The sequence below is a fragment of the Physeter macrocephalus genome, chromosome 9 (assembly GCF_002837175.3).
Source record: "Physeter macrocephalus isolate SW-GA chromosome 9, ASM283717v5, whole genome shotgun sequence".
NCBI lineage: Eukaryota > Metazoa > Chordata > Mammalia > Artiodactyla > Physeteridae > Physeter > Physeter macrocephalus.
In genome coordinates, this window is record NC_041222.1 from 89,612,659 (window position 1) to 89,632,882 (window position 20,224).

The following is a 20,224-nucleotide window of genomic DNA, read 5'->3' on the forward strand; positions in this document are numbered from 1 at the left end:
TGTTGGCAGGACAAACAATAGGCTATTGATTAAAATGATCTTACAATAGGTACAACTACTGAGACAATGTTTGATCATTTAATACATAAGAATTTATTATAGAAGTATGCACACAAGGATGTTCCGAGCACTCTGATCTGAATCATACATAAATCATGAACAATTATGGTGTGTTTGTATTTTCTATAAGACATATTGCAATGGCTCATCAGTTTCCCTTTAGAGTTCCTAAGCTTTTCTGAGCTTCTGAGTACATTTGAGCTTCTGAGTACATTTGAACTTTTGAAGGAATAAGTGCATTTCAAAACTGAGATGATTTCATAGAATAATTTCTTAGTAATATGAGTGTTATTATGAAGAGAAGTAAACTTGCTTTAGCCTATTTAGCTGTAATTTTATCTATTTTCATTTGTTAATTCTTATAAGGTTATTACTTGTACTCACCTCATTTTCCCCCAAGTGGTAAATAGTTGTACTTTTCAGTTGTTTTGCCATCTCGTTTGTTAAAAACAATTATTTATGAACAATTGTTGTAGCTTTGAAACATTTCAGGGTTCATCTTATTTTTTTGGATAGAAATAGTATCTATCAGGCTTTTGATAAGAATAATATTCAGTGGAAATCAAATATTTTTTAATGATTCCAGAAAAAGAAAATTAAATTGTGTCTTAACAATTTTGGCTCCAGGAATTGTAGTATAAAATATAGACATTTCAGATTGAAAACAATGGTTAAGGAGATTTTTGGGTGGCATCTGAGACTTCACCTTACTTGAATGTAATTTAGTTAAAAACACAGTGAATGTACAGAAAACACTGTCCAAACACAGAGCCGCTCTTTTCCAAGTACCTTATTGGACATGGTCATGTTTTTTGATCACGGGCATTCTCAAATTTGACTGTGTGGAAGTGAATTGGAACAACCAAATAGGGTTGTAAAGAAAATGATCACTTTTAAAATTGTTTCTCAAAGGCAAAGATGACTTCATAAGAGCGAGTACATCTTACTCTTTTTTTTTTAAAGACTAAGATTCATATGCCTTCTTTTGAGGAAAGAATAAAAAATGAGAATATGGCTTGGAATGTTGAATGCTGCCTTCTATATCTCTCTATAGGGAAAATGTCCTTATAGAATATTTTGAAGAAGCTTATGTGATGACTTGTCTTACCATACTGAAAATAATAAAAGCAAACACTTTTAATCCTCATAGAAACCCTATGAGTTGTGTGATTCCCCTTTGTCCAGTTGTGTGATTCAGTTGTGTGACATCCTCATTGTACAGATGAGGTAACTGAGGCTTAGGGAGGGCCAGTGACTTCCCAAGAGTAGGCAGCTTGGTAAATGCCATGCCCACACCCTGTCTGGCTCCAGAATCTACACTTGGTCCTCACTGTTTCCAACCCAGAAAGGAGAGACCCCAATATGGTGAGATGAGAAAGATGTGAGCAGAGGGGACTGAGTGGGGAGCGTCTGGGGAGACTTAGAAAGGAAGCCGTGCTGGGGGAGTGGGGGAGGCTGGGAAAGGAGCAGCCTTCCCAAGCTAAACAGTTGATGGAGATAATCTTCACTTACCCTCAACCAGCTCTGTGACTTTGAGCAGGTTACTTAGATCCCTGGGACCCCTTTACCTAAAGGGGGAATGATGCAGCCCTGGTCTGCTCAACAGGCTGTCACGCCTGAGAAATTGTCACGTTAACGTTCGAGTTAGCACAGCTGACTGTGGATTGTGGATGATCCCAATCTTCTGGAATTTTCTGAATGGCTAATAATGCCCCAGTAATGTCTCAACAGCTTTGTACTTGCAGTGCACACACCACGGGTGCTTCTTTGCTCTTCCTTGTGCCATGGACCCTTCGGGCACTTTGCTGAAGCCTGACCCCTTCTCACAGCAATGCTTGTAAATGCATAAAATATATACATAGGGTTACAAAGTAAATAGTTATATTGAAATGCTGATATCAATGTACTAGAAATTGTAACATAATGTCTTCTTTGTTATTAACACATTAAAAAACAAGATCTAGTGGTGACTTTAATAAATACTATTATTTTGAAGTAAAGGGGACCATAAACAATATTTCTAGATATCTGTGACAACGATTGCTATTAAAATATCTGTAACTTATGTTGGTAACAAATGCACGGGCACTGGTGAATATAGTCTGGTTTGTCTACATTTTTGACTGAAGAATATGCTAAATTTTAGCTAGAGGTTAGTGAAAATAAAGAGGTAATTTGTTCTATTCATCTCAACGGACCCCCTATATCGTGTTTGTACCACATGTTAAGAACCCCTGAGCTCTGTGGTTCACTGCTTCAAGTTCTGTGAAAAACGCTCCTGAGCTTTGATTGAACTTCTAATGAATCTTTAGATCAAGCTAGGGAAAACCAGTACCTTAAGTCTTCCTATTTGCAATCATTGTAGTCTGAATTTATGTAGTTTTTCTTTAATGTCTTTCAATACAATTTTTATAATAATCTTCATAAATGTCCTGCAAATTCTGTAAGATTCATTCTTAGATACTCTATATGTTTTGTTAGTATTTGCTATTCTATTTAATTTAATTTCTAACTATGGATAAGTTTAGAAATACTATCAGCTTTTGTATAATGAATTGTTAAGCTAGCCAGTGACTTTCAGAATTTCTACCTCCATAATCATATCATCTGGAAACGATAACAGTTGCTTTTTTTTTTTTTTTTCCAATTTTGTGCTTTTAATTTTTAAATTTTCTCTTACGTACTGATAGGACTTTCAGTGCAATGTTCAATAGAAACAGTGGTGCCTGTGAAAGTGTTCTTTCTGATTTTCAAGGAAATACTTTTAATATTTTCCCATTTAGGAGTGATGTGCTGGAACCAATTTTTAGCAGCTAGCAAGAGCCAATCATTAACTTTTCATGAATTTTGCACGAAAATACAATCATTGTTAAAAATTAAATTATATAAATGTAATTAATTAAATCATATTAAAACAAAAGTAATACATTCTGAAAACTCACCACTTCCTACTTTATTTTATGTCATCTTGCTGTTATCAGTGCTCTTGAGGTTATTTACATACCTTGTGTCTGCGTGGTGAAAATACTATATAATGATGTGATATGTGCATTCTTTTTCCAACTTCATGGTCAGTGACATCACGATGATAGATTTGAATTGACCATGGTACAGGTATTTACACCATGGAAAGTGGCAAATGCTACCAATCTTAATTTTCCTTAAGAGCCTGTTGTTAAACATTTACTAACACACCTCTGATCAAGACTGATGTTTGCGACAGGCTCTAGCGTTTTCCTAGCCTGTTAATAAAAAGAAAGGAAATTAAGGAAGAAAAGAAAGGAAATTAAGGAATAAAAGAAAGGCGGGTGGCAGGGAAATAGGAAGGAAAGGAAAGTAAAAGGGAAGGAAGAAGAGAGGAAGAGAAGACAGGAAAGCTTTAATCAGTGTATTAACCCGAACGTGGTGTTTCCCCTCAGATAGCTGTGATGCTCCTCTGGCGTCTGCCTTGCCCCGGGCTTCCTTCAGCAGCTCCTCAGAGCTGTCCAGCAGCCACGGCCCTGGCTTTGCAAGTCTTAATCGCAGAGACGGTGAGTCTGCAACTGTCTTCTTGTCAATCTACCCTGATTCTTTCACAGAGAGAATTATTTTCATTTTTAGTTAATATTCCTTCTTATAGCTCAAAAATTAATTATACTGAGTTTAATGAAATTGAAGAAAGCAGCAGGTTCATCATATCAGCTAGTATTCATCTGCTAACTTTCTTCTTGCTTATCATCCATTTTTTGGTTTGTTTTGATATCTTCCTTCCCTATTGATTGCCAGCAAATGATCATCAATAAGATTTATGAGAAGGGAATTATTGGAATCTAGATTATTTCCAGGGTTATCATCCCTTTTTAGTTTAAGGACCGGCGATAGAAGGGTGACTAGTCAAGTGCGCTGGTCATGAATAACTAAAACAGCACATGAAGGAGCCAGTGCTGCAGCCACTGGGGAAAACTGAACAGGCCACTGCATGATGTTTGCGAGATGTGAAACTGCCAAAGAATGTCATGGGAAAATGACTCCATCCCAGGACTTGGCCTGGGAGGAGACCAGGTGAAGGATGCTACTGAAAATAAAGATACCCTTCCTATTAGTGGGAAGGGAGTTAATGACTTACTTTTTGGAAAGGTCCATTTTTGCTACTTGAATGTTGTCGAGTGAATCACCTCTTCTGTTGCACAAATAATAATTCAGTGGATTAAATAAGTGAATACATAACACTTCAAATTCAAATGCTTTGCTACTTTTTTTTGATTAACTTTTATTGGAGTATGGTTGCTTTACAGTGTTGTGTTAGCCTCCACTGCACAACAAAATGAATCAGCCATACACAAACAGATATCCCCTCCCTTTTGGACTTCCCTCCCATTTAGGTTACCACAGTGCATTAAGTAGAGTTCCCTGTGCTATACAGTATGTTCCCATCAGTTGTCTATTTTATACATAGTATCAATAATGTATATATGTCAATCCCAGTCTCCTAATTCCTCCCACCCCACCCTTTTCCCGCTTGGTATCCATACATTTGCTCTCTAAGTCTGTGTCTCTATTTCTGCTTTTGTTTTGCTACTGTTTTAAGGGATAGATTTTGTAAATGAAAGATTAATTCAGAAAGTAAAAGTTAAAATTAACTGTGTCCCATGTAAATGCACTGCTGTAAATTCTGGAGATACTACTAAGGAATTGAGTGTTTTCCTCCCTTTCTTGGACATTTCTAAGATCAGAGTTTAAGTCTAGCTTGAACTTTACTGTGTCCTTAAGGATCAAATTCGGGAACCTAGTAAGTGATCAAATAGATTGGCAGGGAAGAGTAAGAACACAGGTGAAGAAATTCAGTGAGCTCAGGATGGGAAGGCATGTCCATTAATTGTCCACCTTCATGGTCTTTTCCCAGGAAAAAGCATTTTGTAGCCAGATATTTACTCCTCAAAGCATCATTCATAATCATTTTTAGCACCCCAGTAAAAATATATTCTCAATGAAACCAGATTTCAATGAGATCAGTTATCAAATTACCCATTTTCGGTCTGATGGTTATTCTAATATCAGCTTAACATCTAAACTTTCCAGTGGTTTCCCTAAAATTGTAAAAACTAAATAAGCCATATTTAATTAGTGTAAAGAGGCCTGAGGGGCTTGTGTGTTGTGTTTCTAATTTGCATGTGTAGAGTATCTTTATGATTCAGGCCTCCGGTGCTATCAGTATGGTGGCACTGGGAAGTTTATAAACATTAGAAGGGAAAATCCTGAAGCTTAAGATGAACTTATTTGCATTATATTTAATTTAAAAATAATAACTCAGAATATTATAAGCCGTCATTATAAAATGGTAAGTACAAAGCTTATTTTTATATTTAAACTACTCTCTTTGCAAATTTAAATTAATTATTTTAAGAGTGGCAATCAACTGATGAGGTTTTTTTTTTTTTTTTCCCATTTTAACCATTTTTATTTTTATTTTTTTTAACATCTTTATTGGAGTATAACTGTTTTACAATAGTGTGTTAGTTTCTCCTTTACAACAAAGTGAATCAGTTATACATATACATATGTTCCCATATCCCTTCCCTCTTGCGTCTCCCTCCCTCCCACCCTCCCTATCCCACCCCTCTCATGGTCACAAAGCACAGAGGTGATCTCCCTGTGCTATGCGGCAGCTTCCCACTAGCTATCTAATTTACATTTGGTAGTGCATATATGTCCCTGCCACTCTCTCACTTCGTCACAGCTTACCCTTCCCCCTCCCCACGTCCTCAAGTCCATGCTCTAGTAGGTCTGTGTTTTATTCCCATCCTACCACTAATCTCTTCATGACATTTTTTTTCTTAGATTCCATATATATGTGTTAGCATACGGTATTTGTTTTTCTCCTTCTGACTTACTTCACTCTGTATGACAGACTCCAGGTCTATCCACCTCATTACAAATAACTCAGTTTCATTTCTTTTTATGGCTGAGTAATATTCCATTGTATATATGTGCCACATCTTCTTTATCCATTCATCTGTTGATGGACACTTAGGTTGCTTCCATGTCCTGGCTATTGTAAATAGAGCTGCAATGAACATTTTGGTACATGACTCTTTTTGAATTATGGTTTTCGATGAGGTTTTTTTTTAATGGTTGTTGCTACTCTGATTGCATATAGTGTACATTTCACTAAATATTCCTAGATAGTACCACCTGAATTCAGACCCATTTCTAAAGCATGCTTTAGACAGCACAGTTTATCAATATTCCTTCTGAAGGATTATCTATATGTGTTTTCTGTTAAAAGCCAGCATCCCAGAGTCTTTATTGACATTTCCTTTGCCTTGGTAAATGCTGAAAACATATTAGTTCACTTTAGTTTAGATTATTTTGATGTAAAATGTGGATAGTATGAAATGTGGATGAATATAATGAGGGCGATGATTCTTCATACATAGTAGTTTTAGCTTTTTTGGATATTTTGTGTATGATCTAGTGAGGAAAAAATCATGTTAGACTCCCTGATTGTATGGTTAAAATTTCCTTGGTCTGTATTGTGGTATTTGGAAGTTTTAAAGAAGGTGGTCTGTCTTACACCCCTAGTTTCTTATTTTGCCCATAAGTCATTGCGCTTCTAGAATGTTCATTAAGAATTAGAAATGTCTCAAATATCACAGCTTCCACCAAGAACTTTATACATAGCAGCTGATCAGTTCATCTACCTGATACATAAAGGTAGTAAGAGAATAGTCTATACATAATTTTTGATTGTATGTGTGTGCATATATATAAATTTGACCCACTGTATAAACCCCCAAAGCCAAATAATTCAAACTTTAAGGCATTTTATGATTTTAAAGTACTTCACTGGTTCAACACATAGCAAATGTTAATTAATTGACTAGAACTTATTGCACATTTCATGTTTTCTCTCACATATTTTTTTACTTATGCAGTTTATGTATTTATTTTGTTCTCTATTAATTTATGAAAAGTAGTAAAATATATCTTAGAAAAGACTTTGCAATAAATAGAAGAAAGAAGTCTATGAAGGATATTGAGAGGGGTGAACAGAGAAGTTAGGAGGGATCCAGGTGTTTCTAGGGACAGGTGGGCCAAAGCAGAGAGATGCAGGCCAGGAGCTTTGAAAACCATGATTCCTGAGCATGTTACCACCTGTTTGCCAGTGTTTTCTGTGAGCTCCCTAATGGAAGTGTTGGTTATTGTAGAGATAGTAATGGGCTAGTATCATCACTCAACATTGGACTAAGTGCTCCTGGAGTTTACTTTTGAAATTTCTAGTCTGGTTCCTCTAGCATTCCCATTTTGAAGTCTGGCATTGGGTTCCAGATAATACATTTAACAAAGTATCCACTCTGAGGTCATACACCTTACCTTTTTATACAAAGAAACACAAATTGCTGGAAATGCCTGAATGTATAATTTTTCAGAACTGATGGATTTTTTTTAAGGAGTAAAACACAGACACGTACATTTATTCATATACCTATGCAAGAAAATTGATGCCATTAGATAAAAATGTAAAGTTCTTGAAGCTTTACATCTTTACAGTCAAATTGGGTTTGACTATTCATATTAGCTGAATTTGTTTCTATCAATATTAAATTGATATTTCCTAGAATTACAAGTGATCTAATATTTCTCATATAAAATCAAGATTGCTGAATTCTGTGTATTCTAAATAAGAACATGCTATAATACTGACTTCATTTTTTTCTTCTCAAAAATTTCCTAAAGAAACTTTATCCAGTTTATCCAAGTTTATTCAAAACAAAAGTTAAAAAACCAAAACCAAAAGTAAAAAAACTACCTTAGAGTAAACCATGCTGGACTTTCATTCTAGATCTTGCATGTGAAAATAACCTTTTGTTTTTACGATTATTGTTACTCTCGGTGACCCTTCATGAAACTGGCTTTAGCATTTCAGATGCTGCTTTCCAACTCTGGATAACATGTTCTCTTTAGCCACGTGACGTGTTCTCTTTAAGTCACTGAGGGCATGGTGGTGAGATGAGTGGTCTGGCCAGAGCTGATTGAGATTGATTAGGAGGAAGTGTACACACATTTTGTTCTCCTTTTTTGTTCCCCCAAAGTGCTTGCATAAACAATCATGCCCAGAAAGAGGGACCACTCCATTCATGGCCCAGATTCTGAAAATCACACTCTCTAATGCGACAATCCACTCATCACTGACAGCGCAAATGAGACTGCTTTAAATTTAACTTGATCAAAAATGGCATTTCAGATTACTATATTGTGTATTGCAAACAGAAAGTAGATGGAGACAAGCTGAACCGACTGGATGTTTTCTTTTCTCTTTGCAATTCTTCACCTCTCCCATACCGAGGCATTGATCATATTTCCTCACAACAGACTTATGTGTTGGTGGAGCCAGGAAAGATTTTGTCTAATGCTCCCAAAACAATTAATGTCTGAGCATATTAGAAACAATTCTCAGCTTTAAGATATTTATTTCTCACTTTAGGAAGTACATTTAGCAGTACAAGTTAATACTCCAGGTTTTAGCAGGAAATAAATACACATGATTAGATTAGGAGAAAATGCTTAGGCCTGGGCATCAGACACTAAATATTTTCGTATAACCTGGAACGTCTGATTATTTGGACTCTGCAATATCCCAAATAAGCTATGATGTAAAATTCACTGTTTTTTACAAAGAAGTGTTAGAAAATGGAAAGAGTGAATAATAATTTAAAATATCTAGATGTATATCAACTCCTGATATAAATCAGAATATTATTGAATACATCAAACATGTTTGATGCAAATCTTATAATAATAAACTTGTCCCTCATACTTTTTCATAAAATCGTAGTTCTCCAGGATTTCTATCTTTTATTCACAGGCTAGGTGCCTGGTAGAACTGGTCAGTATTCCCAAATACTAGTCTGAGCAATTCAGATTGCAATAAAAGGGCTTGCAAACCAGATTTTTATAAAGGCATATGAAAGTACTGGGGAATTTTTGCCTCTGGATGTCAGATTTTTCATTCTGTTTATCTGTGCTTCCTAAACGTTTATAGACCTATTAGGGCCAAGACACATTCTCTTTCCGATTTTTCTTAACAAATGATCCTGCAGATGCAACTGTGGGTATTGAGTGCAGTGGACAGGCCAAATGTAATAGCATCCATGTAAAATACACCCATGTACTAAAGCACAGAGCACTGTCTTGGCAACCATGCAACTTTATTAAATCACGGCATGATGGTAGCATGTGAGAGGAGAAGCCCCCAAATCCCAGGGTTCGTGCAGACCCTGCCGTACAGTTGTCACACAGAACTCATCTGCTCGGATTCTCCCATGGTCCTTTTCAAGGTCTGGAGTCTCCAGGTTACCGCCATAGAACCTAAGATGCTAGATGAGACAAACCAGAGCAAACCAAACGTGTTTTTTCAGCGTTGTCAACAACCTTCAGGGAGGCAATGTTGTCATTTCTCTCTACCAAGTAGCCCAAATTATAGCACTACCCCCAGAATAAGGCAATCCTCAGTCTCTTTTGGATTCAGTAGACTCTTTTGAATGGGTGAGCATCTTCCAGGGCTGCTCAGATTTCTTTGTTCCTGCTTCTTTCCAAGACAGCATTTGGGTTACAGAAGGGCTCATGCCCTCATGGAGCTGGATGGTGGGGCTTCTCATGTGGGGGCTCAGCTCCTTGCTATCTGCTAAAGGGAGTTTGTCTGCTTTTAACGCTGAGGGTTACTTGGCACCTGCTCCTCAAGCCTGTGGCGGATTTACCTCTTGGTAAGACCGTGTTCCCAGGGAACAGGTCACTGTCCCTTCCGGGATCTTTACAATGTCACTTCTTGCCTCCCTGAAGCCTGACCATGAGTCCCATTTGGTTTCCAGCCTGAGCAGCCTTGGTTACAGGTTTAATTTGCCTTTGCCAAGTTGACCTTCTGTTCAGATCCAGTCAGACTCTCATCTCACTTCTGTGCCCCCTTTTGATGGCCTGTGGGCAATCTGGTTCACCATGCCAAGGGGAAAAAGATCGTCAGATGGTTTTGTCCTGGCAGTTTAGTCCAGAAGTAACCTATCACTTCCACTCAGAGCTTGCTGGCCAGAGCTGGTCACATAGCCCCACCCAACCACCAGGGGGCGTGGAAATCGCAATCCTCCAAGTGCCTGGAAGGTAGAAGAAGGGAAATAGTTGGCAACCATTAGTAATGACTACACAGCCCCCTACAAGGTGATCTCCCAAAATTCCAAATGGAAGCCAAGACAAAGCCTTCCCACAGCTTGCTTATTCCTCTCACTTTTCTGATCCCCCTGGGACTTCGTTCCTGAGCAAGGTGTCTGAATCACCCTTCCACCACCTTTTACCCTTCCTCCATTTCCTCTCTTTCCCACGAAGAGATGGGTTCCCATCTCTTCTTCCTGCCAAAGAGGGAGACATCACACGTCCTGTTTCCTATTTTCTCAGTTGATCTTTGCCCTCCCTGGCTTCTCTAGGGCTTCATGGGATAATGATCACTGGCTAACAGGATTTACCAGAGAGGAATGACAAACACAGCAGTTTATCCTTGCAAAATTATGTCTGTGTTTATAATCTGCACAGTAAGTATCTCATGGTGGCCACAATTTTGCCATAGTATTTTTCCAAGAGTAAGTACTGCCTATTACATACTTGGCAACTTCCCAAAAGATACGTGGAAGCCCTTCTAAGCACTATCCAAATTCAAAAATAGCTGTCTAGCAAATTCTACTCTGTTCTTTTCCAAAGTAATTCACTTTTATATAATGTATAATATACAAAAATGTTCATGAAAGTTATTTATTTAACAGTATGTATCCTTGACATACACCATGATGTCTTTGTTTACTCCACTTTTTTTTCGGTACGCGGGCCTCTCACTGTTGTGGCCTCTCCCGTTGCGGAGCACAGGCTCCGGACGCGCAGGCGCAGCGGCCATGGCTCACGGGCCCAGCCGCTCCGCGGCATGTGGGATCTTCCCGGACCGGGGCACGAACCCGCGTCCCCTGCATCGGCAGGCGGACTCTCAACCACTGCGCCACCAAGGAAGCCCTACTCCACTTTCAATAAATATTATTGGCATCCCTATGGAGATATATTTTGTCCCATCACATACTGCTTTACTCATCCAATGCAATTGCATTGCCTCTTGTAGGGATATTCCCTTTTTTTTGTTTGGGGTCACTGATGAAAGACATACCAAGTGAGGTGACCTTCAATCCTGCCAAAGGGGTGAGGTTCCATTAGCAACCTTTCATGAGGCATCTGGGATCACTAATGATACATGGATCCTATGTTAAATCAAAGCACACAGGAGTCTTGAACTTCTGGTTTAACTTGTGGCACAGAGACTGGTCCAGGAAGACCACAGCCAGTGACAAAGGCTAATGGAATATCTATCTCAGTGGACCCTGTGGTCAGCTACTCCCACCTTTGCTCTGAACATTAATGAGGAGCTTCTGGACTAGGGGCTGACTGGAAGATGGTATTTCAGGGGTTCCCTGTTCTCTCTGTCCTGTGATCCTTGCAGTAGACTCTTCCCTTGTTGCCGTGTTTCCTCCAAGGAAATCCAGTGGAGCTGGCTTTTCTCCGACACAAAATAATGCCATACTTTGCTGGGGATGAATGCCTACCCCCCAAAAAATGCACATTTGTCAGTAGTATTTACATTTGGTGATACTTAGACCTCATCCTTTTTGCATTCTCATTTTACTACTATATTTTGTATAGCAGCTCGTCTGTACATATCTCTTTTTATCCAAGGCTTTCACAGTGTGCTTACAAATTGTAATGAATTCAGTTACATAACATCGCTAAAGAAAATATAAGTTTTACCATCAATGGACTTTTTTCCCAAAGGCTTGTGGCTAAGTGAGCAGTCAAGTATGGATGGATAATTTAGTACTCATGGTTTTATTTCTGAGCATCTCACCCTTGCATTTCCTGACATGATCCTACACTGAATTTAATTAAAAAGAAAGAGGAGCCATTGCTTTAAGAAGAGTAACGGCGTGTCGCTGGGAAGTGGTGGGGGCCTTGGAGCAGAGTGCCTGGCCTCCTGCCCTTCTGGGCATCCTGGATTCCTCACTGTTCTCTATATATCAGAGGGAGATGCAGCTATTCTGAGTGGTCTCAAGGATGATCTGGAATCATATCTGTTCCGAATAACTCAGGGGGCCTCTGAAAGATGCACAATGATGCTTTAATAGAATTAGACCAGATCTCAGAGCTGCATCTCTCATAAACATGAAAATTTCACGGAAGATACACAAATAAACTTGGTCATACATTTTATTCAGTCATGAATGAGGTATTTAGTACATGTTCGGATGGTTTATAGGCTTGCTGGGCAATTCTTATTTTATTTCTAAGGTGAGAAATTAGCAAAATCATCTTATAGTCTTGTCAATACAGAACTTCAAACAAATAAGAACTCCAAAGCCTGAGATCAACTCAGATCTGAATGTCTCTCTACTGTGTGTTTCTTTAAAACTTGGTCAGGAGTGTCTATGAGAGAAGCAAAACAAAACACACAGTAGCAATGGATTTTTGTTTATTTTATGCAGAAAGAGCTGCAGCCCTGAACGTTAAATGCCAAGGGCGTTGAAAGTTGTCCCTCGGGAGGGACACTGCACACAGAACTTAAGGGAGTCACACGTGAACAGTCACACTGTGCCTTTTTTCTTTAATATTACTGGCATTTAATTTGAATCACAAATTAACAAGTATACACTTATTTTTTATTTAATTTTTAATTGTTTACAAAACCATTATAGGGTATGTCTGCATTTAGTACAGGAATCTGTTTTACAATTAGGCAGCTGTGTGTGATTTTTTTCATTATGGATGCACTTTTTGGAAAACTACCTGTTCTCTCCTGCTCAGGCTGCTAGCAGACTGCAGGAAGCACAGCAGAAAGGGAATCAGAGGTTACCTAGACAGGTCCAGAGGGAGGATTTCTGCATTTTTTACATCCGGATAGCCAGAAATGGTATATGTAGATAGTTGGAATTGCTCCTTAAGAAATCAGAGCTGGAGCAAATGCTTAAATTTCCCTCAGCAATGTAGGCAGGGTTGTGACAAAAACATCAATATATATAAATCCCAGAGATCTCTGAGTGGGATGGTCAGGGAGCATCCCCAGGGCCTGCCGCCCTATGGCCCCTTTTTCCTGGGAACATCTGTTTCTCCTGCTTATCTCACCCTCTCCCCACTCACCCAGCCGGGCCTGGAATCTGGAATGAGTTTTCTGTGAATTACCATGCATTTAAGTGAGGAAAGAAATACATAGAGCTTGATGAGCTCCCATTTGAGACAATGTAATGAAGATCTTGGAGGGAAACTTCCCTTGGTTACAATTTCAATTTAGCCATTTACTTGCTTGACATTTAGATGCCCTGGAGATAGGTGAGTCTGTTCACTTCAAATTATCCCACTTGACTTTGCTCCCTTAGGTATCTTTCTGCTCTGCACCTTGTTCCAACTTGAAGAAGGCATGAGCTATTCTCCTTTTCACGTCTGGGTAATTTCTACCTCTGGGTAATTTCCCCCTCTGCACAAAGCTGATACTCATTATGACAGTGCATGCCCCGTGGCCACCAGAAGCAGGGGTCATTTTCATCTAGATCAGTGACAAGAATAATTAAGGCCCTAGCTGATAGTTTCCTGTTCAGCCTTTCCTCTCCCCAGACACAAGTCACTGCCTGTGTCTGAGCCAACCAAATGTGGGGGAAACAATCACACAGGGATAACTAAGAGACAGAAACCTTCCAGTATATCTACCAGTATATCAATATAAAAGACAGTCTGGCTATTGATAAGCAAACAATACTGAATAACTGACAAATCACAGGGATATGTTCTTAGAAGCGGTAGAGAATGAAAAGGCAGCTAAGCTTTAATAAAATACCCTCACCCAAACCTAAAATGATTGTTTTTTGCTTGTCTGCAAAGCAGAGATTGTAACACCTGTCCCACTTGCCCGGTGCATGGAGGAGTTGTGAAGTAGCACTTAGAGCATCTGGGAGGGTCCTGAACACATCACACGCTTGTGACAAGTTTTGGCTTTCCTTATTTTCTCTCCTTTATCTAGTATAAAGTGGCAGGTAACGGGCCATTCAGTAATGAAAAGACTGCAATGCCCCACACTCTGGATGTCACCCCTCTTTCACCATGACTGTCTCCCGTCTTGTGATCCTGTATGGGAGAGAAAGTATTGTGCTAGATGCTCTAATACAGCTTCTTGAATTCTCATTGCAGGCCTAAAGCATACTTATCACACTTTGCTGGCAGGGATGTTTTTTGTTCAGTGTCCTAAGCTGTGGAACCTTGTTCTGTGCAAGTCAGACCCTCTGGACATGTTTTCCTTTGTATAAATTGTGACACTTTATTCAACTAAGGGGCTGAGGCAGGAGACAGGAGGGTGACAATAGAAAAAGACAGTCTGGTGTGGTCAGGCGAAGAGCTGGGTGGGAGGGCAAGTGCCTTTCTCGTGGGTTCAGCACTGGTGACTCCAAAACAGTAATTGCAAATTCCGGGGCTCTGTTTCAGGGGGTGTTGGTTCCCAGGGGGAATTTACTGAAGATTTGCAACATTTAATGCTGCCAGCTGGTGGGGTGGCTGTGCTCAAGCGTACCCACTTTAATGTTGTTTCAGTGTATTTTGTTTTGTTTTCCATTACAGAACAGTGATCTCCTTACCCCTCAGTAAAACTCTTTGGTGCTCCCTAGCAGTCCTCTGGTTATACTTGTGCATTTCCCACTTTTTCCAGTCATTAGAAAAAAGGGCATCTACCCCAGTGGACTGCGTGCATGGACGGATGCACAGTAACTCATATCATCACCCTACAGGGGTCAGGGGATTATGCCGTGGCTGTGTTATCCAGCTGAAATGAATTGCTTTGCAGCACAGGGAATTCTGCAGTTTCATTACTTTATCAGAGTACCTACTTAATCAGATAGCTTCATTTGCATACTAGTAGCACCTTCTCACCACAGGTAAGGAATATGAAATGTTCAAGGTTGATTACCTGCAGATTGAAGAGTGGTTGACAGAGATGTGGCTGCATCTGTGGGAGAGGCTGGTCCCAGGGCAACGTGCTGGAAGCATGCTGATGCTTTTTACTCTGTTGCATTTCTGTACATGTGGTACCCGTGTTAATGATACTTCCTGCTTCAAGAGAGATTAAAGATGACAGAGAAGGATTGTGAAATGCAGAAAGAAAAAGTATCTTCAGTACATTCTTTACAGCTTTGATACTAAGAATATAGGACATTTAGCAGTTTCTCAGAGATTTAAACTGATTCATATAAAACTTCAAATGTAGAACCTTTAAGTTAAAATGATCAGCTAAATGCCAAGACCTAATTTCTGACTTCTTTTGGCAATTATTATAAAATTACAGGCAGTTGCAGAGTAATGTTACTTGGGACTATTAGTTAACCCTCAGCTAGAACCCAGAAGGACTTATCATTCATCAAACATTAGATGGGACCTTTGCACAAATCAGTAGAAGTAGCAGGGAGGTGTTGGGTGGTGATCAATCTTGTTATTAAAGACAAAGGAAGACTGAAAATTATCACAGGTTGGAAGACACTAAGGCGACAAGGTGACTAAATGCAATGTGGGATCCTGGAACAGAAAAAGGGAGTTAGTGGAAAAACTGGAGACATCAAAATAAAGTTTGTCGTTTTGTTACCATTGTACCAGTGTTAATAGCTTAGTTTTGATCAAAATACCATGGTGATGTAAGATATTAACATTAGGACACACTGAGTAAAAAGTAGACAGGAATTCCCTATCCCATCTTTGCAACTCGTTTGTAAGTCTGAAATTATTTCAAAATAAAAAGTTTAAAAATGCATTACAGAACAACCAGAGTTGTGGCGTATTTAAGATGTGGATCAAAGGAAAAGACATTATGCTTGTGGTTGAGAGGAAATTTTGGAATAAAGATTGCAGGAAATTAGGAAATCTTAGAAAGAATTTGAGTTTTAAAGAATTTGTAAGCTTTAAATTTTGCTAAGGGTTATACATGTAGTGCAGTTAACGGAGGACATAGTGAAGCAACAGATGTGCCCACTTGCTAGTTTCACCTCTACACCCTGATGTAAGTGCTACACTTCCATTTTCCTTTGAGCTGTCTTGTAACCATGTCACACACCTCCTGACATGTACTTGGTCGTAACAGCTTTTGTAAACAGGACATGGATGTTAATAATAGCCCCTAATAAAAAGATAATAAATGTTGTCTAAAGTGTCAGACCTTATTATGAGAGCCTCAAATTAGATGTCAAGACAATGGGGAAAAATTTTTTTAAAGCTAGTTTTTTTGTGTTAGGGACTGTTTACATGACACTGTGTTTTCTAGACATGGATAATTAGCAAAATATCAGTTCCAGAATGCATTTCAAACCTATTTCCCAATTTTTATATTGCATAATATTTTAAATTCAGAAAATATAATATGACATCTAAACCCAAATTCAAAACATGTTTCTGTTAAACTAGAAGAACAAAATATATCAATAATACATTCACAGTTATCCCTAATTCTTCAGTTTCTCACAGGCACTGGAGAAAACAAAGCACGGTAATTTCCACTCTGCACCTATTGTCTTGAATACCTGAGAAACTCCTCCTCATTCACTTCCTCTGGGTTCTCTCTCACCCTCCTTGCTGCCTTTTTAGAACTCTCCCTCCCTGCACAGAAATCACTTTCACCTCCACCCCTCCCATATTACATTTCAAATTGTTCTTTGAAATGTCTGCTTTCTCCTATGAGCCTGTAAGCACCCTGAGTGTAGGGCTATGCGCATAGCCATCTTTGTTATCCCAACGTTCAACATTGTACTTACTCATGCTGGGAATCCAGAATTAAGGTATTCTAGCTTTATTTTCCTTTATGTCCAACAAAGGGCAAGTCATGCATTGAAGCCAATAAAGACACTAGTTCCAAGCACTGATGTAATGGCATGGTGTTTAGTTGTCTGCCTATTACATTAGCAATTTCACTTTCAATACCAGAGAGTCAGCGGTTATGAACTAAGAAACAAAACAATTAATATAGGCTTCATCCATTTACATTTAACCTGTGTTTTTATTTTGTGTTTGTATGTGTGTGTGTGTGAGTGTGTTTGTATAATTATGAGGCATTATATAGTGCAGAATTTGAAACTGTGATTTTCATAAATCTTATTTATGATCCCATTCTTACAGGTTAATATAGATTTCAAAGATTTCTCTTTCTTTACCGGTTTTCTTATTTTTATTCCCACAAAAAGGAGCTGGTGGCTGGTCTCCCCTTGTGTCAAATAAATACCAGTGGCTGCAGATTGACCTTGGAGAAAGAATGGAGGTCACAGCTGTGGCCACCCAGGGAGGATACGGGAGCTCCGACTGGGTGACCAGCTACCTCCTGATGTTCAGCGATGGCGGGAGGAACTGGAAGCAATATCGACGAGAGGAAAGCATCTGGGTATGTGCTTTATTGAAAAGCAGTCTGTCGGAGTATGAATTGTGCTAGTTACTGCATGTTGTTGCCCATCTGTCAGATCAAGTATAGAAAGAGAGCCTCCTAAGTTACTTGAAAATGTTTCCACTGAATGTAAGCCACATGTGACATTCCAGAATACACTGTCCATGGCTAATTTATGAAATAAGTAAAACAATTTTATAATGTAGCAAAATATTGAAAATGTCTTCCCATTATTCCTTTAAATAGTGTGAAGTCTAAGGAATAAATAGGTCACATACAACTGATTTTATTTTTGTTTTATAACAAACACAATAGTTTATATTGCCTCGGCATTTTTAAATAAAGCAAATTCATTTTCTCTATGCCCTCTGATAAAATGAAATTTCTGAAAGACCCTGAACATGTAAAAATAGATGTAATGGAGAGTCTCTCTGTGGAGGACTTGTTGAGGGATGTGTTGAGTTCCTGCTCCAACAGGAACTTGGGCACCATGTGGCCTCTTGTAATTTATGGACAATAGATCCCTAGGATTCTTTGGAATCATAACTATTTTACATCAGTGACATAGTTTCTACTTCTGATTACATATCCATGCTTCTTTTAGAAGAATTAAATTTTGTTTGCTTAACTTTTTGAATATTACAATATATGTGATTTATTATATATTTAGCATTTCATATCTTTAAATCACAGTCTGCTCTGAATGAGAAGCTCTAAAAGCAGAGTGTTGTAAAGGTCTGCAGCAGGTTTGCAATTGGCTGATGGGGTGTGGCCTGAAGAAGATTCATCAGGTGGAGAAGAAATTACTTTTTTCTTCTTATTAAAAATATAATTTAGATGCTTGCCAAGAGCCAGGGGAAGGGAGGAATGGACTGTAAGTGCTTTAATGGAGACAAAGTTTCCGTTTGAGAAGATGAAAAAGTTCTTGAGATGGGGGGTGGTGAGGTTTGCACAACAATGTGAATGCTAATGTCCAGAACTGTACACTTAAAAGTGGCTAAGGGCTTCCCTGGTGGCGCTGTGGTCGAGAGTCCGCCTGCCAGTGCAGGGGACACGGGTTCGTGCCCCGGTCCGGGAGGATCCCGCACGCCGCGGAGCGGCTGGGCCCGTGAGCCACGGCCGCTGAGCCTGCGCGTCCGGAGCCTGTGCTCCGCAACGGGAGAGGCCACAACAGTGAGAGACCCGCGTACCGCAAAAAAAAAAAAAAGAAAAAGAAAAAGAAAATAGTGGCTAAAATGCTAAACTTTTGTTATGTATATCTTACCACAATAAAAAATATACAGTGTATCTTCCATTTAATTTAGGCTAAGAATGTTGTATAACTTAAAAATTTTTTCTTCTTAATTCAGGATAAGAAGAAAATTGTCAGCTAAAAAGCCATTATGTCTTAGCATATAGCTTATCTATAAAACTAACAGGCAACAAAATGATAATATTCGTTGGGTAACAAACTGCCCTCATTTGAATTTCCTTAGAACTCTGTAACTTATTATAACTTAATAGATTGTGGTCTACTTAATTTTTTATCCCTGGAGCTTTTATTAGTTAGTCAATATATGTTGATGCAAACTGATTCAAGAAAAACTAGTTAGTTGTCTAATGCTAGAGAAAAGAACAAAGTGGGAGGGGATATGTGAGTGTTTTTAGGGCTGGCTGACCTAAGGTTTCCAAACAAGTAGTTGCCATGTGTATGATCAGAAGCAGATATTAATGTTGTGCTCATTCTAAAGAACACCAAGTCCAGAGCAGGGTTAAGGTCAATATTGCTTAAGTAAGTTAAAGCTTAATGAAACATCTACTTACATAGAGAACTTTTGTTCAAAATTAAATACTATTTTTTGGAATTAGTTAACTAATACTTAATGCCTACTTAGTCTTCATTGTATTAATAAAGGTTCATATTTTCACCCTGCTCCAATCCCATTTGATTGAGCAACTCTAAAAAGTCTTGTTTTTAGTTAAGCAGGTTGGAGAGGAATCATATGTAAGCATCACCATCTGCTGATTTCTTTAAAGGTCAGGCACCCTTGGGGAAGTAGGGTCAAGAATATAGTGGCATTATTAATCCTAGATCATGCAGGTGAGGACAGAAGTGGACCCCTCAATCCTATCCATCCTGTCACACAGTAAACATGGGTAAAGTGGCCTGCCTTACACTCCTGCTGAGCTTGCATCCCTCCCTGTGTCCCCAGCACTTCATGGTGCCTGGGGCCGAGCACGCTGGTAAATGTTTGCTGAATTAAAACGAATGAGTGGAATCTACGTTCTGGTAGGATGCCTTCCTTAGCTCCCTGCTCTGTGTTTCTCTGTAGCCCTTGGTCTCAGCTTAGTGATCCTTGAAGCTCCAGTGCAGGTGTTTCTCCTCTCACATTTTGAGCTCCTTTAGGAAAGGGGCTCATCCTCACATCTTCTGCATGCACCACCATGGGTTAAGTGAATTCATCTCCTCATCTGGGCCCGACTATACAAACTGGCATTGACAGCAGTCAGTCACACTAGTTGATTCTGACATTATACTCACAGTTTCTTTAAAAAGATTGGGCTGGTTTGGCTGCTTTCCAGACCTCTCACAAAATGTCAGCTGCTCTTAAAAGTCAGCCATACACCTTACCAGAGGTTCTACCCCTTCTTCAGGTGGTTGTTTTAGATATGAATTGCTGATGTTAATTTGAGAATGAATTTAAGATTTTAAAAAATTTCCTTGAGGTATTATAC

At 39.0% G+C, this 20,224-nt stretch overlaps 1 protein-coding gene across 1 annotated transcript in view; it reads left to right on the plus strand.

Moving 5' to 3' along the window:
- LOC102977445 (contactin-associated protein-like 3) overlaps positions 1–20,224 on the plus strand; it is a 203,004-nt gene that overhangs the window by 37,285 nt on the left and 145,495 nt on the right. The window contains exons 2-3 of the mRNA XM_055086950.1: positions 3,480–3,590; positions 17,316–17,509. Of these exons, the coding sequence (XP_054942925.1) occupies positions 17,384–17,509 (126 nt within the window). The 5' untranslated portion in view covers positions 3,480–3,590; positions 17,316–17,383. The remainder of the gene's footprint in view (positions 1–3,479; positions 3,591–17,315; positions 17,510–20,224) is intronic.